The sequence below is a fragment of the Python bivittatus genome, unplaced genomic scaffold (assembly GCF_059951505.1).
Source record: "Python bivittatus isolate LINGU-HERP-01145 unplaced genomic scaffold, Pbiv_v1 ctg000430_np1212, whole genome shotgun sequence".
Taxonomy (NCBI): Eukaryota; Metazoa; Chordata; class Lepidosauria; order Squamata; family Pythonidae; genus Python; species Python bivittatus.
Window position 1 is genome coordinate 2,274,689 of NW_028277071.1, and position 27,740 is coordinate 2,302,428.

General features: G+C 38.6%; 2 protein-coding genes across 2 annotated transcripts; both read right to left on the reverse strand.

Moving 5' to 3' along the window:
- Window positions 1-5,631: 5,631 nt before the first annotated feature.
- Window positions 5,632-12,866, reverse strand: LOC112542906 (vomeronasal type-2 receptor 26-like). Its single transcript, XM_088143942.1, has 3 exons — window positions 12,486-12,866; window positions 7,021-7,147; window positions 5,632-6,530 (listed from the first exon to the last, which is right to left on the reverse strand). The coding sequence occupies exons 1-3, from the start codon at window positions 12,864-12,866 to the stop codon at window positions 5,632-5,634; spliced, it is 1,407 nt and encodes a 468-aa protein (XP_088000068.1).
- A 6,545-nt stretch (window positions 12,867-19,411) lies between these two features.
- LOC148215250 (vomeronasal type-2 receptor 26-like) lies at window positions 19,412-21,711 on the reverse strand. Its single transcript, XM_088143943.1, has 2 exons — window positions 21,606-21,711; window positions 19,412-20,301 (listed from the first exon to the last, which is right to left on the reverse strand). The coding sequence occupies exon 2, from the start codon at window positions 20,297-20,299 to the stop codon at window positions 19,412-19,414; it is 888 nt and encodes a 295-aa protein (XP_088000069.1). The 5' UTR covers window positions 20,300-20,301; window positions 21,606-21,711.
- Between the last annotated feature and the right edge of the window lie 6,029 nt (window positions 21,712-27,740).

A 27,740-nucleotide genomic window follows, 5' to 3' on the forward strand; every position in this document is an offset into this window, starting at 1 on the left:
GAGACCAAGTTTATCTCCTTCAGCCTGTTGTGTTTTTGCAGTGTCTGGCTCTCCTTTTTCCCTACATATCTGAGCACCAAGGGGAAATACATGGTGGCTGTGGAGATCTTTTCCATACTCTCTTCCAGTGCAGGCTTACTGGGCTGCATCTTTTTCCCCAAATGCTTTGTTATTCTACTAAGGCCTGATCTGAACAATAAGAAGCACTTAATGAGAGGCAAGAAAGAGGAAACATAATTCCATGATATTGTTTCAGTGAAAAATACATTTGCTGAAGACCAATCAGGAATTACAGCTGGTTCAGAATGCAGTACCACCTGTAGCAGTGGGCCTACCATGTTATGGCCATTTGTCTTCACTCCTCCATGAATTCCCCTGGTTTCCAGGTGGCTTCCAGGTGGAAGTCAAAGCAATAGGATCACCTAATTTATACTATTATTTAAGTTAAATTAATTACATTGTGATCATTTCCTACAGAAAACAAGATATATGTGATTATTTCTTTGCAGAAATGGAAGGACTCACAAATGCCTACAACTGAAGAATGGATAATGAAATTAATGGAGTTAGTGGAGATGGCCAAATTGACTACTTTGATTAAAGAAAAGATTGACTGGCTTTGTTTTTATTTGGAAACCAGTTTTGGAGTTTTTGCTTGAAACTGAAAGAAGCGAAATAATAATTTGGGGATTTGATGACTGTTTTTTTATGAGTATAGAAATAAATACTTTGTATTTGTTTATACCATAGAGTAAGAGCTGAATGTATTACATATTTGTACCTGTACCTGTATCTTTTTACTTTTTCTTTTCTACACTCTAAATGTCCTCCTCTTTTCTGATCCTCTTCTTTTTTATTCCCCTTTTTTTCTCTCTTCTTATGTTTTATTGTTTGCTGAAATTTAATAAAGTTCTTTAAAAAAAGATGTATGTGATCATTTCATGAGATTTTTCAATGTGATAGTCTTAGTATTATAACTTCAACATGTCCTGATCTGCTCTATAGATAAAAGGTAAAAAATTGAGATGCTGCTTTGTGCAGGTTATTTGTGGAAAACTTTGTACAAAACCAAAACAAATACCTCTTGTGGCAAAACTAGGCAGCGCATTTCCTACAAATCTCTCTCTACTATTGTCTGGAATGAAAATCATGCCAATCCATGTCCAGTGGAAATTCAGCAGGAGATGCAGAATCCCTTCATACTGATGATCTACATCTGTGAATAACTGTGGAAAGAAAATGCCATGGGATTTGTCATTCATCATAGAAGAATGCCATGCATTTCCTGAAGAAGCATCAGAGAAGAAGAGCCGTGCATTTCCTGAATTATTTGGTTTGCTCCCAAACATTAACTGATTTCCTCTCCAGAGCTCTGGATTTGTTTAGGATGAGTTTATAAGCATTGAGCACCACCATTAACTAATAAAACATCCCACAATATCAACAAGAGTAAAATGGGAACAGAAAGACTGAAATTCTCTCCCATTGATGGGCATCAGCCTGTAGATGTTTCAAAGTATAAGATATTATACTTAAGCAAACAGCTAGCATTCATTTTTCACCTTAAGCTATGAGTAATCCCATATATTAACATTAATGAAAATATGGAAGAACCGGTTGACTAAGTTAGAGCTTCCAAAAATAACATTGAACCTAAACAGCAAAGCTACATTTCAAAAGGAAAAGGGCAGTTTGAGAATCTCAGGTGTTCCATGAGGATGATTCACCTGTGGAATCTTGTAGATGCAGAATATGGTTGCCATTAAGTGACAGACATCAGCATTAGGACCCCCTATAACAGCCACCACATTAGCCTGGATATCCCACTTGTAGTTAGGGATGATATTTTCTGGTGCAGAGAGAACTGACAATGAAGCAAGATTTGGGTGGAAATTGCTATTCAAGACATGGAACCCCAAAGTGGCATTAGGTAAGATCCATGGACTTTCATTGTCTCGACAGCAAATTGAAGGGCCAGGATATGCTGGTAGTTCTGAGTGATGATTCTAGAATAAGAATGAATTACTTTTATCTTCATGAAACATCACATTTCAATTCAAGAAATGAATATAATGCATGTATTGGATTTGGGTCTCCTGCTAGATGTAGATAAGAATTAAAGTAATGAAGATGGATATTTAAAAAAACCTTTGGGGCAGAAGAGACTTATTTTTCCTAAAGACAATCAGCTTTCACATAATGCTTCAGTAATGGTGATTTGTGTATGTGATACTTCTGAGCAAGGCGTCCCGGTTTAGGAATGGGAGCACTTGGCACCTAAGATGAATCTGTGCAAAGTGCTCTCCCAGCCACAGCTGCCACCTGCTCCTTGAGCAGGACCTTTGAGTCTAAGAGGACTCCCAAATTGTACACCAGCTCAGCCTGGGGGAGTGCCCCCCGAAACAGAGTCAAGATGACATATTACTTGGGCCTGGGGGCTAAGGACCCAGAGCCACTCCCTATTGCCAAGGGTGAGCTAAAGCTGGTTTCTCCCCATCCAGGCCCTTACTACCTCCAGGCACTTGGCCAGCAGCAACAGTATCACCTGCCTGGTAAGGGTTGGAGATGTATAGTTGGGTATCATCAGCGTACTGATGATACTGCACCCCATGCTGTCAGAAGACCTACCCCAGCAGTTTCATGTAAATGTTAAAGAGGAAAGATGAAAGACTTGAGCCCCTGAGGCATCCCACATTGCAGGGTCCTGGGCTCGAGCTCTCCTCCTCCACCAACACCAGCTGGAACCATCCATATAGGAAGGAGGAGAACCACTGCATAACAGTACCTCCCACCCCCAATCCCTGAAGTTAGTCCAGAAGAATACCACAGTCAATGGTATTGAAAGCCCCTGAGAGGTCGAGGAAGGCCAGAATGGTTGCACCACACCCATCCTGAGCTCTCCAAAGGTCATCTACAAGCACCACCAATGAGATTTCATTGCTGTATCCTGGCCTGGACCAAGACTGAAAATCTGCTCCATCCAGGACTCTTTGTAGCTGAGCACCAACCACCCTCTCAATAACCTTCCCTAAGAAGGGAAGGTTGGGGACTAGATGAAAGTTGTCTAATTAATTGCCAAGTTTTTATTGGCAGTGATTGCCATAAGAAGGCTCAAAGTATCTTAATCTTGGAATGATTTCACAATCAGATGCTTTGTATCCTTTAATCTTATTTTTATTTTGGTTTCCTTTGTCTTCTTTTGTTGTTTGCAAGCCTATATTATATGTGGAAATGAAGAGAGGAAGGAGGAAGGAGGAAGGAGGAAGGAGGAAGGAAGGAAGGAAGGAAGGAAGGAAGGAAGGAAGGAAGGAAGGAAGGAAGGAAGGAAGGAAGGAAGGAAGGAAGGAAGGAAGGAAGGAAGGAAGAAAGATTTCTGATGCTCCCTGCCAGCTTCCCACAAGCAAAGTCAATGGAGAAGCTGGCAGCAAGTTGAAGATCACTCACATCCCACTGCTTTTTTGGCCTTGGTCATTCTGTTTCTCTGTTTAGGGAAGGAAATATCTCTGAAAGGATGACCCAATGAGTCACGGGTTGTCTAGTGAAATCTAAAGATAAAGAAACTGCAGTGTTTCCTGCATATATTGGTTTAGCTGGGATGAAAACCTATTTTTTACACTATTTCTCATTGGATTGGCTTCAGATTTAATCTTATACAGAGCAAATCCACTGATGATGGATGCTGTTGGATGCCTCATCCCTGTCCATCAAATTGTTTCTTTGTTTTACTTTCCATTTCTATTTTGCTGCAGTTATGTACATAACATTTAAAACTGGAATAACCAAAAAGGACTTTCTTTGGGACTATCCATGTTAATTATCCATAGTACTGTTTCCAATGGCTCTGGAAAGTTCTGTGCCTTATATTAATATATTAAAGATAAACAGTTATCTGCCAAAAAGGACAAAAGGTAGGGAAAAGCAAGGTGAGAAAAAAAGACATGAAAAGTAAGCAAGAGATAAAAGGAGAGAGGACTTAATATCAATGATCTACAGTATTGAGATATACAGTATATCAATACTGTAGATCATTGATATTAAGTCCTCTCTCCTTTTATCTCTTGCTTACTTTTCATGTCTTTTTTTCTCACCTTGCTTTTCCCTACCTTTTGTCCTTTTTGGCAGATAACTGTTTTTGATGGCTGCTGATGTTTAAAAACCATCAAGCTATATGGTTTGTTAGCTCAAGTGAGTAGCATCTGTCCTTGCTCTGAACTTGATCTACAGATGAACTAGGAGTGTGCTGGGTGTAAACCAAACTGGAAATTACTCACAGTAATTTTCCAATAGCTAGGAGTAGTCAGTCTTGACAATACACAGGTCTAAGCCACGTAGGGCTATAAAGGTGACAACCAGCACCTTGAATGGCACTGGGATTGATTCCTCCTCAGAGGCCGTCTGCTCTTCAAGAATAACCTATGAGTCTAACCAGACCTCAAATTATAAACCAGTTCAGTATGAGGGAACATGGCCCAGTCCAGAACCAATGATGGAATATTCCCTTCCTCGGTTGGTATCTGATTCCTCCTGGAAAGTGGTTAAGGATTGATTCTTCCAAAGTGCCTTTGGAGGTGCACTTTTTGCTCCTGAAAAAGTGGTACAGTGGTACCTTGGGATACGAACGCCTCTACTAACGAACTTTTCGGGTTACGACCAGCTCCGGCCGCAAAAATTTACCTCAATGTGCGAACTCTGCCTCGGGGTACGGCCATTTTTCCGCCCTGACACGTGGTCCATGGCCATTTTTCTGCCCCTGACACGTGGTCCGCGGCCGTTTTCGTGCTGCGCCACGCTGCGCCTGGCCGTTTTCGCACCACACCACGCCCGGCCGTTGCTGTGCCGTGCTGCCCCTGGCTGTTGCCGCGTTGCACCCGGCTGTTTTTGCGCCGCGCCCGGCCGTTTTCGCGCCGCGCCGTGCCCGGCCGTTGCCGCGCCGCACCGCGCCACGCCCGGCCGTTTTCCCGCCCCTGACGTGTGGTCCGCGGACGCCAGAACGGATTAACGGTAATTACATTGAACCTTATGGGAAAATTTGCTTCGGGGTGTGACCAAATTCGGAGGGCGGAACGGATTAACTGGATTTACATTGAACCCTATGGGGAAATTTCCTTTGGGTTACGACCAACTCGGGATATGCCCAGAATCACGGAACGAATTAAGTTCGTATCCTGAGGTACCACTGTACCTGGTGATTGTCGGGATTGTTATAGTTAATCATGTAGCTATACTGTGTATTTTAGTTTTAATGTTATATCATTTGAGCGGAACACATTCAGAAGTTTACAATCTGCAATTAAATAAACAAATTAAAGGAGGACATATAACATCTGTGCTTAAAGCAGTACGCTGGCTGACAATTCACATGCTTTTGTAAAATTTTGTTTGCTAATATGATTGTTTTTCATATCAACTTCACACCTGTTTTTTACTGTAAACTGTTGAGAAACTTCAATAGCCAGCAGGACACCATGTTAAATAGATGATGATGATGATGATGATGATGATGATGATGAAGAAGAAGAAGAAGAAGAAGAAGAAGAAGAAGAAGAAGAAGAAGAAGAAGAAGAAGAAGAAGAAGAAGAAGAAGCAGCAGCAGCAGCAGCAGCAGCAGCAGCAGCAGCTACCCTTTGACTATTATTTTTGTCTTTTTAGTTGTTCCCTACTATTTAGTTCAGGCTTCATGACAATAACATAACATTTAGGGGAAAAAATGCAGACCAGTAAGCCAGCACTGGAGGCCAAGATGGAAAAGACCTCCAGGGCCACCATGTATTTGTCCCTTGTGCTTAAATAAGTTGGAACAAAGGACACCCAGACACTGCAGAAGACCAACATGCTGAAAGTGATAAACCTGGCTTCATTGAAACTGTCAGGCAAGTTCCTGGCCAGGAAGGCCATCGTGAAGCTAACAGTGGCCAGGAAGCCCAAAAAGCCCAGAGCACAGTAAAACAGGGTGGCAGATCCTTCGTTACACTCCAGGATAATTTCTTCCATCACTGAGTGTTTGTCCTTATCTGGAAAGGGGGGAGAGGTTACCAACCACACACTATAAATCAAGGCTTGAGTAGAGGAGCAAGAAAGAACAATGGAGATGGCCAGTTGCTTCCCAGACCATTTTCTCATCCCAGCTCCTGGTGCGGTGACCATGAAGGCAAGGACCACAATGATGGTCTTGGCCAAAACTGAAGAAACAGCTATTGAGAAGATGATGCCAAAAGTTGTTTGTCGAAGGAGGCACATAAGTTTTGTGGGTTGTCCAATGAAGAGCAAAGTGCAAAGGAAAGAAAGCAAGAGGGAAATGAGGAGAACATAGCTGAGGTTCCGGTTGTTGGCTTTGACGATGGGAGTGTCCCTGTGTTTAATGAAGAGATGAAGCACTAAAGCTGTGAAGAAAGAAAAGAGAAGCACAAAACCATTCAGTGTGATTCCCAAAGGTTCTTCAAATTTCAGGAAGCTGATGGCTTTTGGAAGGCAGAGATCCTGCTCTTTGTTTGGGTACTGATCTTCTGGACATTGAAAACAGTCATCCATATCTGTGAAGGAAAACATGCAATTATATATTTAGTCTACATAACTGTAGAATAATAATATAACCATAATCATAATCATAATCGTAATTGTAATGCCATTGTCAGGATTGAACAGCAATAACCCAGATCATAGTGCAAGGGCATTTAAAGGAAGTTTCATAAGTTTGTTGTAATTGATTTGCTAAGAAAGTGTGCTGCTCTTTCTTCTATCCTTGTTATTGTCTAAAATAGCTTTGGGCATTAGCTTTAGTTTGGGGATTGGGTATAGATCTTGTGAATGCCTGCTGGCTGGGATAAGGAGAAAATTTTATATGGCCAAACTCAAAAGAGGGCACTTCCAGGTAGAGAGCATTATTTTTCTTAATCACCCCATAGATTGCTTTCAGGTTTGCTGTGGAGAAGATTTAACATCTACTCCTTACAAAAACTGCATCTTTTTCTAGTCTTCCACTATCATATGATCTACAGCTGCCAGATGATCACAAATTCATACCATGTAGATTAGAAATCTTCCCTTCTGGGCATGGATGACAATCATAGCAGCAAAACAGTTTCCCCTCAATTTTTGTCCTACTGTATCCAGAATGGCAATTAGCGTTACAAACAGAATGGGGGCACCCCTGTCCAGAAATAAGTCATGAGAATATTTTACAATTCAAAATACATTTTGCAAGTTTTCTCTTCCCCAAGTTTACATAAACTATTGATGGTCTTGCATAATCCACATTGCAACTTTCTTGAAGGCCTAATGTTATTCAGTTGCTTACTTTGAAATTTAAATGCCACCCACTACCAGAGATGGCTTCCAAAAATACATGCATTCCCTTTACAATTCTAGAGCCATATAACATTTTAAAATATTAAAACTAAACATTTTCAAATCTTAAGCACTAACAGGCCTGGGGAAAAATGTTTTATGCCCCCTTCCAAAGATTAACTTACTATTTATTTATTTATTTATTAAATTTATATCCTGCCCATCTCCCCCAATGGGTGACTCTGGGCAGCTCACAATTAAAACAAGACCCACAAACAATTAAAAATAAATGCCACATTAATTAATTAAAATTAATTAATCAATTAAAAAGTCAAGCTATGAAGCAAACCCTACACATAAAAACTAAAAAAGATTCAAGATGACGGGGGGAGGGGCAAAATCAATTACTCCACAAGCCACTACCCCCGATTATTTATTTATTTATTTCTGTATTAATGAATGCTTAATTATGCTTCATGATTTGATAAAGAATTAATAATCAATGTATTATTTGTTATTTATGAATGCATTAAACTATTATATATCTTGCCTGGAGATGTACAAAATGGCAGAATGCCATGGCAGCCAGAACTTCAGTTGCCATGTATTGTACAGTATGAGCCCCACCATGGAGAAATTAGAATTTGCTATTATTGTTAAAAATATACATGGTGAGACCTGCAAACATGTCCCATCAAAGATTCAGGAAGGACTATGTAGGAATGGGAGGTTCTGCAGGTGATGTGGGCCAGAGTCGGGTAAGGTTTTATATAATATATTAAGCCCCTTGAACTGGGCTTGAAACGTGAAACCCACCACATTCTGGGCCAGCTGTAATTTCTGGTCTAGCCTCAAGGGCTGTCCCACAAAATACATATCACAGTAATCTAGCCTTAAGAATGCCAGTGCAGGTAACACCACAACCAGGTCTCTTTCCTCCAGGAAGAAGCATCTTTCATTAATCAACCAAGTCTGATAAAAGGCCTCTGTTGCTATTATTATTTTGTGGCTATGCAATCTGAATGCTCAGAAGGATACCCGGTCTGTGAATCTCTTCTATAAGGGGAAGTGGTACCCCATCCGGAATAGACATAAACCCCTAACCTCAGAGTCCAGTCCCTGCAACTACACCAACAACCACTTTGTCTTGTCCAAATTCAGAATCAGCTTATACTTCCACCTCCAATCCATTATCTCCAGAAGATATGCACAGACTTTTAAGACATCCAAACTTGATCTTATGAGAAATAAATAGAAATGACTAATATCCATCTACAGACTCCAGGAAGCTCCAAACCTGTGAATGATCCTTCTCAGAGGTTCATAAGGACATTAAATAACAATGGAGGTAGGATAGAACCTTGCAGGATCCTCCAAGACAGTCCTCAGGGTGGTGAGCAGAGTAGGTGCTATTAATAAAAATCTTCTGAGAACACTCAAAGAGAGAATAGCAGAACCACTTCAAGACAAAACCCCCAATTCTCAGCTCATCCAATTGCTCCAAAACTATACTGTAACCAGTGGTGAGAGATTCAAGAGTATGAACAAGGTTGTACTTTCCCTTTCTGTCTCCTGGTATTAGTCATCAAGATAACCACCTCTGCCTCTAGGCCTAGATATCCCAAGGTGTTGTGTTCTTGGCAAATGAACAGACACCTCCACCATTCACATACCTCTCTAAATGCTTTTCCCTGGATTTGTAACCTCAAAAGAGATAAGAAAATAAGTGATATCATAACACATTACAGGTGTTGCTGCAGTGGGCGCTCCATATAAACACTTTGTATACGCTGGGGACTTTGAGGGTATTTTGGATAACTGCTTAATACCATTACTAAGATTTGTTGAATTTGTGCAATAATATGGCTCATACTCAGGGTAGGCTAGTAACTGGGAGGGGGGAACCCTGATTTTCTTCCTGTAGGAGCAAAAATATCTCTAAATCACTATAATAAATTATTTTTTTCTTTATTATTATTTGTTTCAATTGTACAAAATATTTGGGATTATATTTTTCCCCAAATATATCACAATAGGTTGAATTAAATATGTCTAGGCATATAGATATGATTACAGTAGACATAAATTGGTGGTTAAAATGATCTTTGGGTCTTGGGGACAAGTTTAACATGATTAAAATAAATATATCATTTAGAATGATGTGTATCTAATACAGGGATTCTAATTTAATTCCTATTATATGTTTTATCAAGCCAGACAAATTCTTGAGAGAGTTTAGGTGGCAAGAAAAGGTTGGTCCCCTCTTTCTGGCCAAACTGAAGAAGTCATCTTATGATGATGGTACCTTGCATCTACCAGATGAGAGCTTGAATTTCAAATATAATACATAAATCATCTGACTGACATTACATACAGTCAAAACATGTATTGACCAATCAATATGCTTTGATGCTTTAGTAGCTTCAGAGATACCTAAAATGCTTGGAGCTTTAGAGATGCTGTATTTAAAGTAGAATCATCAATCCTGTTTTACATCAGACAAAACACAAGATGAAGGTGAATATTGGTAATTTATATGAAATGTGGAAAGAAGGGTTAGAATATCCCGATTTGGAAAACCAGTGTGACTAAATTTAGGAAACATAAAATATACTTTTTATGACATAGGGATGAAGTTAATAAAGAAAAACTTGTGTATTGCTTATTAGGCTCCCCAAAGAATGTTTAAAGAATGATTCCTGTAAGCGATTTTTAATAATTGATTATTTAGTTTTAGTTCATTATAATAATAATTGCTTACATTACGTCTCTGATAATGTTACGTTATTAAGTGTTGTTACATGTGTTGTTACATAATATTACAATATTATGTGTTGTTATTATTATAATCATGGTTGTGTTGTTATTATTATTATTTTTATTATTATGGCTGTTAAATTTCACCCACAATAATGTATTTAAAAACTGTGAAATTTAACTTATGAAGAGATTATTTGTAAAGCTCAGTATGAAAAAGGTTGTATCAATTGTATCTTGTCTATTGTTTACTAGACTCCCCAAAGAATGTTTTAAAAAAGATTCATGTAACAGATTTTTAATAATTAATTCTTTAAGTTTAGTTTAATATAATTACATTTTTCCTCTGATAATATTATCATGGTTGGCTGATGATGATGATGATGATGACGATGGTTGGTTGTACATTCACCCAGATGTTTAGACTGGATTTGGCATTTTTATCCACTTATCAAGTCCTTCTCAAGGACCTGGGATAGGCAGATTTTGTTTGATGATGTTAAAGGTATTGTCGCAGGATATAAGCCGATCCAAGTTGTTTTTGTTATTATTATTGTTATTATTATGGTCTTAAATTTCACCAGCAATAATATATTTAAAAAAAACTGAATTTTAAATTCTGAAGAGGTTATTCTTAAATGTTTTTAAGAATATGAAGGGTTTTCTGTGAACTTTACCTCATTGAAGTTCCTGGGCCACTGAATAGTATCCTCAGAAATAGTGAATATTTTACCAAGAAAATGCTGTGATTCCATTCTTCCAACTTTCACTCTAAAAAAGGACTGATTTGGAAATGTAACCCAATTTATAATATCAAATCCAGCTATTAATTTCCCACTTGACTCAAAGGAAAGGGTTTCCCCAATACTGTTATTGAATGAGACACTTCTCAGATAGTGGTGAAGCTAAATTAAAATTAGGAAGAGAGGTAATATTAATTATTATTATTATTATTATTGATCATAATATCATGATATTTAATAATCAGGGTTATAATGAAATATAGGTATCAGTGGAGGTGTAATGAAATGGTGACTTTTAGAGTTTATAATTCTGTGAAAATTCTATGAAAATATTTTTCTCTGATCCTGAAAAGTACTGTTATAGGTTCTAAAATGACTAATGTAAAATCCATTTAGAAATAAGGTTATCAATAATCAACAAATTATATTTCAGTTTATTAAAATATATGGTCATAGACCAAAAAAGTAATAAATGAGATAGTAGGCTAATGAACAAATGTCAAGAAGTTTTTTTTTTTCACCGTGATAAGAGCAATTGGATTCCAGATGGTTTCTGAATATTGTATTTTATTCTTTCCATATACCCCCTTCTCTGATTTCTCTTTAGGGAATCAATTGCACATTCTTGTGCTTAATTCTTTTTGTCCTATACTCCCCTCTCCATGAAGTTTTCCCCCAGTTTTATAATGCAAACTTTACAATTCTTTGAATTATTAAGAACGTCTGCATTAACTAGACTCATAGTGAAAATAATATACTTTTTCACTCCAGTTAAACAATTTCTAAAATGTATGTTGAAAAGAAATAACCGTGTTTCACTCTTATGTCTTTTTCAAAAACCTGAGATGGTGTTAACTCGGAGCTCTTTTGAGAAAAAGTTAACACGTTACACCACCAGAATCTCTCCAAGTTGAGCTGTTGTACCAAATTTATATAATCAATCAATCAATCTTAGTATTTTCTTTGAGCATTAGGGATATGATGCAAAACCTCCCTGACCTCCCTTCTGCAAGACCATGAAAACCCTTATATTCAGTATCAAGGGAATTTTAAAATAAAATGGAAATGAATGAATGTATGAATGAATGAATCTTGTATATCAATGTGGTAATACATATCTATCTATTAATAGATAAACAATAGATGACTATCTCTTATACATACATATCACAGCTAGATAGCTAACAGATTACTATCAGAGCCAGTTTGGTGTAGTGGTTAAGTATGCATCAGGCTAGAAACCAGGAGACTGAGAGTTCTTAGGCACAAAGCCACCAGTCACTTTCTCTCAGCCCTACAAAGGAGACAATGACAAAACATTTCTAAAAAACCTTGCCAAGAAAACTGCAGGGACTTGTCCAGGCAGTCGCCAGGAGTCAAAATCTGACTCAAAGGCAAAACAAAAACAAAAACAAAAAATTCTTACATAAAATTCCAAGAAAAAGCCCACCTAAACCAAATATATCTTTTTAAATAATTCAGCAAATTAGTTGTGAAACAGCAGATATTTCTTGGATGTCCACCATGTGGCAAGATCTCAGTACTGCCATAAGAACTGGACAACTGGATTCAAATTTGAAGGACCATTACAGGATCAGCCAGGACTTCAGCAGTGAGTCTTCTTACTCAACAGAGACTGGGACCCCTTGTACAAGCAGAGAAAGAATAGACAGTCATGCATTAATGTTCTCTGGAAATTACCTGCCATGGCTGTTGATAGACAAGCGCATTTCTCCCTTTAACCTTGATTGTTCTTGTTTTCACTGATGAAGAGTGCAGAGCATGCAAACCTTCTGCTACTACATGGACAGCATTATAGATGCTGTAGCTCTGGCCAGTCATGCCCATTTCAAAAACCGACTCAGGAAGATTCTCCAGACTTTCTTCCCCACTACAGAGTCCTCCTGCTTTGGTTTCTGAGATGTCACTGGAGAAAGAACACTGAAATGACTCTTCCCAGAAGTCCCTGAGGAAGCCATCTTCCTTTTCTGATGTAAGCTTTCGGAACTGAAGGAACTGATGGAATCCTAAAACCTCCTCACTGTGAACTGCAAAAGAGATAGCGCCATGGATGAAGTCCATGTTCCAACTACGTTGCATAGGGAAGGATGTGAAATCCATCTGGGCTGTGAAAATCCACACTCTGGATTTCATTGGCATTTCCTGAAATCTAGAGTATTCGGGTAATAGCCTAAACACCATGATTGTTTGAATTTCACCATGTACAATTATTACATTGGCAGTCCCTCCCATAACAATGCTAATTAATTTCAGACCTTGTAATGTAATGTCAGCAAGGGGGATGCGGTGGCGCAGCGGCTTAATGACGCTGAAAGTTGCCGGCCAGAAATGGTCGACGCTTCAGCGGTTCGAGTCCAGCCTTCACGTTAAACAGGGTGAGCTCCTGTTTCCTCCCCAGTTCCTGTCAACCCAACAGTTCGAAAAACTTACATGAGTAGATAAATGGGTACTCTCACTCCGGTGGGAGGAAAAATGCTGGTGGCGCCTTGCAAAAAAGGAGTTGGGAGCAGTTGTCGGTAAGCGCGAAAAACCGCGCGCGCCCGAAAAGGGCGCGAAGCAACAGAAACCCCGCCTCCTGTGCTCGCCAGCTGGGCTCTGCCCTAGGAAGGAGGCTCTGGCAAACCACTTCCGAAGAACAGTTGCCTTGAAAACTGCAAGGACTCGTCCAAGCAGTCACTGCAGGGTCAGCAATGACTGAGCGCAGACAAAAAAAAAAAAAAATGCCAGCACACTGAGCTCATTTGAAAAATTTATTGGTGGAAAATTTTCCACAAAATCAAAGCAAATTCCTCCTTGGACAAACGTGGGCAGCACTTTTTGTACAAATCTCTCCCCATTCTCTTCATTAATGAAAATCACTCCAATCCACGTCCACTGGAAATACAGCAATAGCTGGAGAATCCCCTTATACTGTTGGCTGATGTCTGGAAATAGCTGGTGTACAAAAATGCCTTGGGATTTGGCATTGAGCAGTGCAGCTGAGCCATATGCAAACTAATGGGGAAAAATGATGGGAGAGATTTGTAAAACACAATATTTGAATACCAGTAGTCCTATCAAATTCCTTGACTTGTCCCAATCCATCATTCAATGAACTATGAATATTTATATCTTATTAGAGTTGTTAAATGCTGTGAAAATAGCATAAGAGAGGAAATACTTGTCAGAGGCTCTAGAAATGGTCAATCTGGAGGAGCTAATGACCTAAGAGACACTGAAATGGTAATTAGAATGTATTAAACGTCTTAGAATTTATAAGGACCAACATGCATATTGCTGATGAAAATCAAGTGGTGAAGCTTCCTAGCAATAGACCACTTCAGAGAGAAGGTTTGTTTGTTTGTTTGTTTGTTTATTTATTTATATTTCAAATTTAGATACCAACCCATCTCACGGAAAAGTGACTCTGGGTGGTTCACAATAAAACAACAATAAATATTAATTAAAATACAATAAGAACAATATAAAAATATAGTAAAAATAGAATAAAACGAAATTCTCTCACACTTGTTCACATTGTGTGTGTCTGTGTGTGTGTGTCTGTGCAGGAACTTTACTTTGTAAGAAACCACAAAAAGTATTTTAACATTCAGTTACAATCCAAAGACTCAGAATACTCAGCATAGATTTGGCACAGGTATTGCAAATGAAAACACTTCATAACACTAAGAAACAAATCTGAAGTTTGGATCAACATTTCGAGTCATAACTGAGTGAGAAGTAACGTTACAAGTTTTTTTCATGATCAGGATTTGAGGTTTGATGAAATTACAAGATACAGTGAAACCAACATTAAAAATTGGCTGTTCAACTGTGTTCTAGAGGACAACTCACTTGTGGAAATTTGTAGATGCACATAAAGCTTGCCATGAAGAGACACACATCAGCATTAGGCCCCCCAATAACAGCTACTGTTGCTTGCACATCACACTTGTAATTTGGGTAACACTTGCCCAGTGTGGAGAGAAGTTCCATTGAGGCACGGAGAGTCCACCTCGGCTGGAAATTGCTGTTCAGAACATGGAACCCCAGCGTGACGTTGGGTAAGATCCTTGGATTTTCATTAATTGTCTTTACAGCAAATTGCAAGGCCAGGATATGTTGATAGCCCTGAGTTATTACACTGCAAAGAAAACAAAAGTTAATGAATCATGTATCTTCTTCAAATTATGATACACATGCCACATCAGGAGATGAATAAAGCATATTTACTGCTTTCAGATGGATGGCATTTTCAGAGATCAAGGAAGTGGGAAGAAGGTTGCACAAATGATTGTACTTTTAATTATTACCACAGTGGTTCTACTGTTTTCAAGTAACTAGTGACCATTATTATAGGAACATGGTGAATATCCCAAATAGTGCTCAAATATTTATATTTCAATGGTACATCCTTTAAAAATGGCCCTTTTGCTTGTTAAATATAGGTGTAAAATCTAATTTATTCAGAGAGGTGTGTCTCCAAATACAATGGCATATACATGATTTAAAATGCAGAATTTTGATGGGGTTATAAGTTAAGGCAATCAAGTAAGGTCAATGTATTTTCCACATTTCATGGTGATTTGCACATTGCCAATAGCATGTTCTAGAGTAACCCAATTTTTGTTGTGCCATAACTGCAGTAACACGGAGGGGGTTTATATAATTTCAGTAATGGCTAGATGATGTTATGATGGCCCTGTCAATCACCAGTCCAGAATTTACTTAGGATATTTATTTCATGGTACAGGACTATGTTCCTGTATACTAAAAAAGTCTTACAGAGTAAAATATGTCTTACTTTTCACAAAACTTTCTGTTTGTGGACCAACATCTACAGTATTCACAGAATATTGGTCAAATTTCTTAGTGTGTTTAAATTACTGCTTACTAATGTCTTTGTTATTACTATCATAATTATTTGCAGGAGATAACATTTCAGAACATCCTGCTATAGCGGAAGAGATGCAAACTGAGGGATGGATTAAGCTGAGCCAAGTTACATCTGGGTACAATGAATCAATCAAGACCAACAAAGCAACAGAACCAGAACTTTGCACTGGAAGAATTTAAGAAGTCCTAGAATTACAAATCATGACTTGCAAACTACAGCCCCTGTGCAGAATGGAATAGTCCCACCATAAGTAACCTCATACAGAATTTGAACTGGAGGGCATCTGGCTTTCAGCTACAAGTAAGGATTAAAAAATATTTTCTGTACAGTCATAAAGTTCCTTTAATACAAACCACCATCCTGACCTAAGGGTATCATTGATGGTTATAGGAAGTTGAATTATTAAGACTACCGATTCTAATAAGCAACCAGGACTTTTTTTAATGGTTAAAAATTAATACTTTGGACATCCTATGAAATGAGATTTTGAAAATACAACCTTCTACATATGATGCCAATAAAATAAAAAAGAGTACATATACACAAGCCCACACCATATGCACTATAAAATGTTTGCAAGGAAATCAATTATCTTAGTGATTAAAATCTGTCCTCAGGATCAGCACTAAAATATTTAAAATATTCCAAAGAAAAGGCACTGTAAACAATTGTCACACATTTAATGACACTTTCTCAAAACAAAATATGTAGAGTGACTGGGATATATATACCATTGTTTCCATTCAATGCAATCAACCTTTCGATGTGATGGTTACATAAAAGAAGGTGGTGGAGATAATGGGATCACTATAGATATCCTACAGTAGAGTAATACTTGAATAGAATCTTCACCATTCTCCCATACCTATCTTCACTTGAAAAAGAGAAGTAGCCTATTGCACGGAAAATTGATGCTACTGTGATAATCCCACAGAGATTAAAATCAACTATTAGGCTTGCCTAGGGGTGTGATATAGTTATGAAGCAAAAGAAAACATGGAACACTTACAAACTCATATCAAAGGCATCATGAGAGGGATCTCTTTCAAAAGTGATTGGATTGGAAAATATGTAGAATTGAGAAAAAACACCACCAATGATAAAGTCTCCAGGATAGTAATACTGATGAGGAATTGAAAGGGGGAGACTCATGGGACATTTCACAGGAGGACAATTATGGATCACTGGAAGCTCTAGGATCACTAAAATCAAAGTCACAAACATCTTGCATGTTACTCTCCCATCAGAATTCCAGCCACATAAATCTATCTGGGTATTTGAGTCAGACATAGTGACTCTTATAAGCCTATTTTGGAAGGCTGTGGACCATTATTTGAACAAACAGATGAAAACATGCTTGGCTTTAGACCCATCTTGGCAGGTATTAGTCTTGATTCATTGTTTTGTTATTGGGGTTAGTATTCTCTAGGACATTGGTCATGATATAGAAGTAACAAGGGTTGGTTTGATAATTACATAGAAGAGAATTATTTTAATGTCTGTGAGATTACAGAAGAATGCACTGTTTAGCAGATATCCACAAATGATTCCCCTTTCCTCAGTGGGGCAGTCTTACTGCTAATTAGCCACAGTAAATATAACAAATAATAATAATAATAATAATAATAATAATAATAATAATAATAGTCTTCTGAAAATAACAGTGCAGTGCAGTAGCAACCAGTTTTCAAAAGAAGGGCCAGAAGTGCCTTATGTTGGCTAAAATTCTGTTGGTACACAAAACCAAGTCAAAAGAGGGTCTGCATTACCCTAGAGCAGAGTCAGAAGTGGGGTTCAATTTGAGGAGGAGGAGGAATGTCTAAGAATAAGCAGTTCTGAACTGTGTACAAACCAGGCCAAGGAGACTTAAGAAAGAAAGACCTTTGAGTGCACTGTCTAAGGTGAAAGAAATTGGAGGGACAATCCTTATCTTCAAATTGTTGAATTTGTACATATGTATTGAACAGTTATGAGTAATCTACAAGCTAAATGAGTTCAATATAACTTGGAGCACTTCCATGAACTGTCTGTGAAACAAGAGCTCTGATGCTCCTATTTCTTGGATGTCCAAAATCCTCCCCTCATGTCACTGCTCCCATGAGCGCTGAGCCCCTGGTGCAAATTCAAAGACCCAGTGTTTGAGCAAGCAGGAGTCTCTGTGTGTATGAGTGGTGGGTGTATTTCTTACCTCACAAGTATTTTATTTGTCTTGCTAGAAGTGCCTGTTATAAGGTCTATTTCACAAACAACGAAGCATTATTAAAACAACAAGGAAGAATTTTATTATGGTGAAATATCTTTGTGAACACTGGGAAAAGTAATGTTTGACTTAACTATTTGGTTTTGATTTGGAGGTTTGGAGAGAAGAGAACATTAATATGATACAGATGGTGAGCTAATGACTACAGATTCCTATAATGTACCATGGGGTTACATGTCTTCATTTATTACACCATTTCAATACTGCCCAGTTTCTCATAACTCAAGGGGGGTTAGTTACTAAATGTGAAGCTTCATAAATGCAAGAGAGAATGTATTTCTGAATCAGGATGTATATCTACTGCAGTTCCCCATGGAATAAAACTGCTTCAAAACAAAACACAAACACAAACAAAAAGAGCAGGGAAAGGAAAGGAAAGGAAAGGAAAGGAAAGGAAAGGAAAGGAAAGGAAAGGAAAGGAAAGGAAAGGAAAGGAAAGGAAAGGAAAGGAAAGGAAAGGAAAGGAAAGTCAAAGTCAAAGTCAAAGTCAAAGTCAAAGTCAAAGTAATCTTTATTGTCATTGTACTTCTCATACAATGAAATTAAATGCCACCCCAGTGCAGCTTTAAAAATATAAAAACCATAGAACACATAAAACACATAAACACATAAAACACAACCTTCACATTCCATTCACTATTGCACAACCCCTGATGCTGCATTAATACTGCACTATACGGTAGAGTTCAGTATAGTTACAGCTCTAAGATAAAAGCTATTCTTCAGCCTATTTGTCCTTGTTTTTATTATCCTGAACCATCTGCTAGATGGTAATAGTTCAAAAAAAAGAATGTCCCTGGTGGGATGGATCCTTAAGAATGTTTTGAGCTTTCTTAAGGCAGCGGGAACTATAAAGTTCTTCCAAAGAGGGGAGAGGGCAACCAATGATCCTCTGGGCAGTGGTGGTCTCACAAACTCTGAGGAAACTTCCCTACCTCTTTCCCATTCCTGAAAAAAATCATGACAATGGGAAGAAACTGCAGCCCTAATTTGGAAATCTCAAAATGAATCTTCAAGTATGAAAAGGCTCATAAATTTCTGGTATGTTCAAATGCTCATAAATGGATCGACTATGTGACAGAGGCATTGACCAAAATTGAACTGAACAGAATATTAATGACAAAAACTGAAAAGGGGAGAGGGGAGGTTACAATGTGTTTCTCAACATTCAAGAGTCTATCCTTAGAATGGAAATAATGGACCTGATTGTATTTCAATATTTATTTTTTATTTACTTACCATAATTTTATAGCAACTATCTATACAACTTTGGGTGGGGAGTATCATAAAACATTAAAAACAGAACCAGCTTTCCAATTCCTAAATTCAGCTGGAAAATCACAGTTGCAATGGGAGCAGTTACAACTGGTACATGGCACAGGGTTATAGGTCTTCAGTTTGGGGTCTTATTGCTTTTGCACAAATAAATTAAAAGAAGGCAATACAATTCTCGATCTTTCAGTTTTTTCTTTATCTTAGTTGTTGCTTGTTATTCATTTCAGGCCTCAGTATGATGATATAGCATTTAGGGAAAAAGATGCATACAAGGAGCACCCCACTGGACGTTATGATGGAGAAGATCTCCACAGCCACCATATGTTTGCCCCCTGTGGTCAGATAGGTAGGAACAAAGGAGAGCCAAACACTGCAAAAAATCAACATGCTGAAAGTGATGAATTTGGCTTCATTAAAAGTGTCAGGTAGTTTGCGGGCAAAGAAAGCTACAGTAAAGCTGACAAGGGCTAGGAGGCCCATAAAGCCCAGGACACAGTAGAACATCACAAAGGAGCCTTCATTGCATTCCAGAACAATTTCTTCTGCCATTAAGTGCATGTTGAAATTGGGGAATGGAGGAAAGATCAACAGCCAGATGGTACAAAGAACTACTTGAATGAAGGAGCAGAAAACTATGATGGAAATGGCCAATCTTTTCCCCACCCACTTCCTCATCATAGACTTTGGTTTGGTGGCCATGAAAGCTAAAATCACAATGATGGTTTTTGCTAACACGCATGATATGGCTACAGTAAATATTATGCCAAAAGCACTTTGTCGGAGGAGACATGTTATTTTATGAGGTTTGCCAATAAACAATAAAACACAAAGGAATGAAAGCAGGAGGGAAATGAGAAGGATGAAGATGAGGTTTTGGTTGTTGGCCTTGACAATGGGAGTGTCCTGGTACTTAATGAAGATACCCAGAACCAACAATATGATCACAGAAGACAAAAGAGAAGAAATGGCCAAGATGGTCCCCAATGTTTCCTCATATGTCAGGAAGATTACAGCTTTTGGAAGACATGAATTCTGACCCTTGTTTGGATACTGATCTTCTGGACATGGAAAACAGTTATCCATATCTAAAAAAAAAAAACAGGTTAGAAAGATGGTTGCACTGAATTTAAACCAAAAGAATCAGAATAGAACATTACAGTGTCATAAAAGTTTGGAAAAACTAGGAAATATTTTCAGGAGAGATTTGGCCAAATATGTCCCCCTTTTATTAGCTACATGAATAAAGTGGCTCTTTCCAGAGGCCTTGTAAACACAAAGGGGAAGGGTGAGTGAGAGAAGAAGGCCTGTCCATGACAATGGTTGAAATTTTAGTATGCTTCCTCCACAGAAAAGTTATCCTGGGTCTCTGAGAAGGGAAGCTTGTTTTGTCTCCTTCTGATTTATTGACATTTGTTTGTTTGTTAATGGCAGTGACATTCATTGATTATTGATTGCTTATGTGGTATGAAGTAGGTGTCAACTCTTACGAGCCACATAAATAGACATTCTCCATGTAACCTGCTACTTCAGGTCTTCCAACAGTGCACTTATTGCCACTCTAACTGCAGCTATTCTTCTTGCTGATGGTTGTCCTGTTCTTCCCCCTTTGCCAGCATTACAGCTTTCACCAGAGAGCTAGATCTGCACAGAATGTGGCCAAAGTATGATAATTTGAGGCTGGTCATCAGTGTCTTGAGTGAGAACTCTGGGATAATTTGTTCAGTGATCAAGTATTGTTCAAGCATGAAGAAGTATGATCCAGTGAGAGGTATTTTGTTTTGTAGAACCTGAAATTTTCCTGAGTTTCTGTTTCCATAGGCAAAATAAATTCTGAAAGGCCATCCCTTTTTTTAAGCAAACATATTTTTGGGCTGGCAAAGGAAGGAAGAACTTCCATACATATTTATCTCTAATTCAATTGCATTATTTTTATCATCAGTCATTTTACATAATTCAATTTAGAAATAACAAATAGGGCTGTTGATCTCCAAACATGGCTTTGAATGTGCAGGAGCACAAAAATATCTCCTCTCTGCATCATCTTAAAGAACTGTCTTTTCCTGGAATGACATGACAGCTTGAAAATGTTGCAGATGGGTGTGATGTTGGTGCTCATGTACATTTTGAAGCAGTTGTTAGAGATTTAGTCTCTGCACAGCCTATCAAATATCTCAGCATCCCACCATTGTCATTATGTGAGTTGTCCAGAGAAAAGAAATACATAAATAAATAGAGAAACAGTGTTCACATCTGTAGTCATATCAGATTATACCCTTACATTGCAACTATCAACTTTGAAACATATTTGGCTGCATAGAAGTGAATATCAACACCACCTAATATATCAGCAGATCTGCAACCTCTGCATCGCTCGTCTTTCGCCACTCACCTATCAGATTGGAAATCTTCCCTTCTGGACAGTGAAGACAATCATAGCAACAAAATGGCTTCCCTTCTACTTTGCTCTTAGCATAACCCAACTGGCAATAGTCATTACACAGAGAAAGTGGCCGGGCCTGTTGATAAAGGAAGGAAAAGAATGCTTTTTCCCCACTACCCCAAGACTGTGTTGTAACAGTTATTCTCCATTTAGGCTCCCACTCTGTATCAGGTTTGGTAGGAAATCTTGCAAGTTGTGTCAATGAAAACAGGGAAGAGAGGAAAATACTATGGGATTTACAGAGCTACCACTCGTTGTCTTTGCCATGTATTTTGAACAAAGTTAAGGTAAAAACCTCCTTGAGTCAAGCTCATCTTCTGCTTAGCATATGAATATGTCCATGTAGTTTATTGACAACAGAATGCAGGTAGTTTCCCTCTGTGTTCTTTGTGGAAGTTTTTTTCAACTTCCTACAGCCATGGGATTTTCTAGTATTCTGGTAACTAACTACTAAACCAAAGCACCTGACTTAGCTTGTTTCACCATCAACTGAGATCTGTTAGATGTTGACCTCTGCTGTGATTTATGATGATATATCTTTGTGTAATGATATGGATTATATACCATAAAGATTTTCATGCAATAGGTAGAGGTATTTATCCTAATTTTTGGATCCATATTGGTTACATTGAATTCATTCCCTTTTTCAATACTGTATGACTATATGAAAGCTTTGTTCACATGGCCATGTTATTACATCACTTCTCACTTTTTTTTATGTGGAGAGAGTATTTCCAACTAAACCTCCCTTCCCATAAAATTAATCAATAGAAGGTTTTCCTGGCATATCTTTTGATACTTCAGACATGAGAAGGCAAGAAAGTCACTAGAACTGCTCCAGAGCTCACATCTATTCAGTTAAACATTGATAATGTGATCCTGGATTATCCAAACATGTGTTGTACCCTACCTGGTTAAACCTACTTGGCCAAATGATGGCTTCCTCATAGATCATTAACATGTCCTCTTGGGAAGTCACAGACCCTATTCCACCAACTTTGACTTTCTTGAAGGACTTGTTTGGGAATGTGACCCAATTGATTACATCAAATCCAGCCTCTAGTTCTCCATTTTGGTTGAAAGATAGTGTTTCTCCTGCAGTATTATTGAATGAGATCCTTCTTACAATTTCATTCAGCTACGAAACACACACAAAGAGAGAGATAAAAGCAAAAATAAAGAATGAAGGGAAGAAACAAACAATTCATGAGGATCTATAAAATGGTGAAGAGCTATCTCCACTTCAGGAATATGGGAAATAAACTTTTTTATATGTAGTTTATATGTTAATGAAGGAGACAAACACTGTCTACCATCCTGTTACAAGTTTTCAAGGACATAGAAACTTATTTGAATCTGATCATCTAAGTCTGGGAAAGAGCTAAAAGATTTTTTTTTTTTTTTTGCAGCAAGTGAGAGTCCTTCATTGGGAGATGGGGGAAGGAAGGAAGTTGAAATGGGCTAAGGAGCTTACAGGAAGAGAATAATTCAAACAGAGAAGATGGCTAACAAGCAAAGTTCACTTTAGACAGTTTCAGACTGCTGAAGAAAGTTCCTCCTTGATAGAAGTTCACGAAAGAGGAGAAGTGGGGGAAGAAGACAGCCTGGTATGGGATCAAGCCTACCCAACATAAACTCCAAAGAGGGAGAAGTGGATCTGAAAATCAAAGTTCTGCTAGCCATGAGATGTTGGCAGCTAAGTTTTAGTTAAACCCTTGATTAACAGTGTTGGGAATTTAATAATAGTTATATGCACAGTGATGGTCACACTTGCACCCTCCCTTCCTCTTGCAGAAGGGAGATCATTAATCCTCATCTGATGAAACATTTTAAGGCATAGATTAGTTTCCAATCTCTTCTGAAGTTAGAAGCAAAAAGAGGGAATACTGATCTTCTTTAACATATTGCAGAACTATTTAGCTGAAAAAGTCAAACACTTGGAGAAACAAGTGCTTTTATCCTTATTAAACGTTACGGATAAACGGGGAAGAAAGAAATTGAACTGATTCACCAGATAGTTCTTGCATGCTGTCATTTGATCAGTTCCAAAAATTCCCACATCCCCCATAATAAAGCTAAAAGGGAAAAAATAATAGTGTTTAAATGTTTATAGGCATAGTTTTGATGATGATGATGATGGTGATAATGATGATGCAGATGATGATGATGCCATCATTAAAATTAAATTTATAGGAAAAATGACAGTGAATAATTAAAATCAGTAAAAAAAAAATCTGAAACCCATAAAGAAGAAATAGAAGCAGTAGAAAATATTAAGCTGTTTCCTCCATTGCAGTACTGGAATAGCGTTTCCTGTGTGTCTGAAATACATTAACATAAATGGAGAGAAGGAAACTATATGAGTACAGACACTCAGTAAGTACTATGAATCCTTGTGCCTTGAGCATTTGGAAAGGAATTGTGCCTTTTTCTTGAACTTAACCCTTTATAAAAATCTTATATAATTGGAAAGGAAATACACTGTGACCAAAAGCAAAATGATATTGATCTAAATATTTAATTTGGCCATTAATTGAGTTAGAGATGAATTAACACACGTGATGCTTCTTAGGGTCCTTGACACATTACCTTCCATGGGTGAAGTTTGAGAAGTTCAATAAGTCTTACTTTGCCTGTTCTTGCTCTATGTTTGAAGGTACTTGAATGAGCAACATGCAATGCCTGTGCCAATATATAGACTGCATTGTAGATGCTATAGCTGTGGCCAGTCATGTCCATTTCAAAAACAGATGCAGGGAGGGCCTCTAGCTTCTCCTCCCCAGTGCAGATTGGTTGACTGTCCATCGTGGAGTTGGGTTTCCCATCCACCATGGAGCCTGAGAACACACATCCAAATGCCTCCTTCCAGAAAACCCTAATAAACCCATCTTCTTGATTGAAGTTTGGTTTTATTGTCTGAAGAAATTCCCGAAACCCTAGGACCTCCGTTGAATGAACTGCAAAGGATAGAGCACCTTGGAGAAAATCTAGGTCTTCCCATCTCTGAAAGGGAAGAGATGTGAAATCCATCTGGGCTGTCATAATCCAGATTTTACTATTTCCTTGTAATGGTATCTCTTCATATTTTGCTATAGTTGGAACCATTCTCAAAAATATCATTATATGAATTTCACCTTGGACTAACACTGAATTGACAGTGCTGTTCATGACAACACTGTACATTTCCATCCCTTCTTTCACTATACTGAGAATATCAGTGGAGTAAGAAATGATTGGGAATCTTTCAATGAAATCAAAGCAGATCCCGCTCTGGGCAAACATTGGTACTACATTTTGTACAAATTTCTCCCCATTGTCATTACTCACAGACACAGCCCCAATCCACGTTCACTCAAAATGCTGCAGTAGCTGAAGAACTCCCTTATACTGATGGTCCATATTTGGAAACATTTGGTGATAGAAACCAGCCTGTTTGTCCTTATTTGTTGCTGGAGCAGAGCCATACATGAACTATAGAAAATACAGAAGAATTAGGAAAGGAGACAGGAAGCTTTGATTTTTTAAAGTGTGTCGATATATTTTTCTGTATTTAACTGTAATGCACAAGCAAAAGTTTAGATCCATTTCATGTTACCAGTTTTATATTCAGCATTTGTGTTCATTTTGCAGAACTTACCAATCTTTGCTTGTCTTAAACTTGCTTAGGCTTCTTTGCGGCTTCCTATGCTGTATAAACACAGACATTTGGCTCAGTCCATTGTGGGAACTCAGAAAAGGGCTAATTTAGTTATTAAGTATGTTCTGTGAATGCAGCCAGTAATATTTGGTACACCAGGAGATTTCTAGGTCCAGGTAATGTGCATGAGGCTCTCCATCCAGTTATTATTACCCAAGCAATTGAAGAAGGAGCAGCCATTAACAGATGTGTTTCATGGATTTCAATTCAGGTTGAAAGAAAAATATGCCTTTGATTTCAGTCAGTGTTTAATTTTTCTCAGTGACCAAGTCCTATCTAAAAGGAATGAGATGTTTAACTGGATTGTATTCGTACTCCACATACATAATTACCTGAGGAAACTTGTAGATGTGCAGAATGATGGCCATGTGAAGGCATACTTCAGTTTCAGGCCCTCCAATTATTGCTACTGGATATTTCTGGATGTCACAGTTTTTTTTTTTAGACTGTTTTGGTATATTTACTAACTCTAGAGCACAAGCAAAGCTTTAGATCCATTTCATATTACCAGTTTTACATTTGGCAGTTGTGTTCCTCAAACACTTTCAAGTACATGAGTTCAAAGTTAGTTTTGCACAACTTAGTAATCTTTGCTTGCCTTACCCCGCTTAGGGTTTTTTTCTGGCTTCCTATGATGTATAATTTAGTAGATTCTGTGAATGCAGCCAGTAATATTTGGTATACCAGGAGCTTTCCAGGCCCAGTTAATGTGCATGAGGCTGTCCATCCACATATTATTACCCAAGCTATTGAAGACAGAGCATCCATTAACAGATGTGTTTCATGGATTTCAATTCAGGTTGAAAGAAAAATATGTCTGTGTTAATGTATCGTCGAAGGCTTTCACGGCCGGCATACGATGGCTGGTGTGATGCCTGTTATTCTGATTATTTCTTGACTTCCTACTTTAGCATTCCAATCCCCTATGATGAAAAGGACATCTTTTTTTGGTGCTAGTTCTAGAAGGTGTTGTAGGTCTTCACAGAAGCGGTCAACTTCAGCTTCTTCAGCATCAGTGGTTGGGGCATAGACTTGGATGACTGTGATACTGAATGGCTTGCCTTGGATACGCACTGAGATCATTCTGTCATTTTTGAGGTTGTACCCCATTACTGCCTTTCCCACTCTCTTATTGACTATGAGTGCAACTCCCTTTCTTCTAAGGGTTTCTTGCCCACAGTAGTAGATATAATGGTCACCCGAATTAAATTCACCCATTCCCGTCCATTTCAGTTGGCTGATTCCCAAGATGTCGACGTTCAATCTTGTCATCTCATGTTTGACCACATCCAGCTTGCCTTGGTTCATAGATCTTACATTCCAGGTACCTATACAATATTGTTCTTTACAGCATCGGACCTTCTTTTCGCTTCCAGATACATCCACAGCTGAACGTCCTTTCGGCTTTGGCCCAGCCGCTTCACTCTTTCTGGAGCTACTTGGAATTGCCCTCCGCTCTTCCCCAGTAGCATATTGGACACCTTCCGACCTGAGGGGCTCATCTTCCGGCCTCATATCTTTTAGCCTTTTAACATTGTCCATGGGGTTTTCTTGGCAAGGATACTGGAGTGGGTTGCCATTTCCTTCTCCAGTGGACCACATTTTGTCAGAACTCTCTGTCATGACCTGTCTGTCTTGGGTGGCCCTGCACAGTATAGCTCATGGCTTCCCTGAGTTACGCAAGCCCCTTTGCCATGATAAGGCAGTGATCCATGAAGGGGTTATGCAACAATAAGCCTATTAAATCTCTGGGAAATTGTGGAAGGCATGTGTAGCGCATTGAATGATCCCTGTATCAAGACTGGGTTATGAAGCATTCCATCCAATGTTTCTTACTGGTCTGATTTTCACCAGGAGTTTGTACTATACAGCCTCAAAAGCTTTGAAGTAATTCCTATTGTGGCTGGTTTGGGTCTTCCAGGCTGTGTGGCCGTGTTCTTGAAGTTTTGTTTCCTAACGTTTCGCCAGCACCTGTGACCGGCATCTTCAGAGTGCAGGAGCACAGACAGGAGCAGTTCTCTCTGTGCCCAGGGTGATGTGACCCTTTTGTGGGTATTTATAGAGATCTGAGGGGGGGGAAGGGGGGGATTGGGTGTGTGTGTGGGGGGGTTGAGTTACTGAGTGGCTGCTTGTTTTGGTGTCAGCATCTGTGTGTATCTTCCTGGGGATTAGGCAGGGTTTTTTTCTTCTATTGAATTGTTAACGAGGGGCTGCTGGGGGTGATTAGCAAGTTCATTGTGTGAACTGTTCACATGTCCTGGTGGTTGAGCTGAGTTCGTTGACCTTTTCCAGGCTGTATTTTAAATACCCACAATAGGGTCACATCATCCTGGGCACAGAGAGAACTGCTCCTGTCTGTGCTCCTGCACTCTGAAGATGCCGAAACG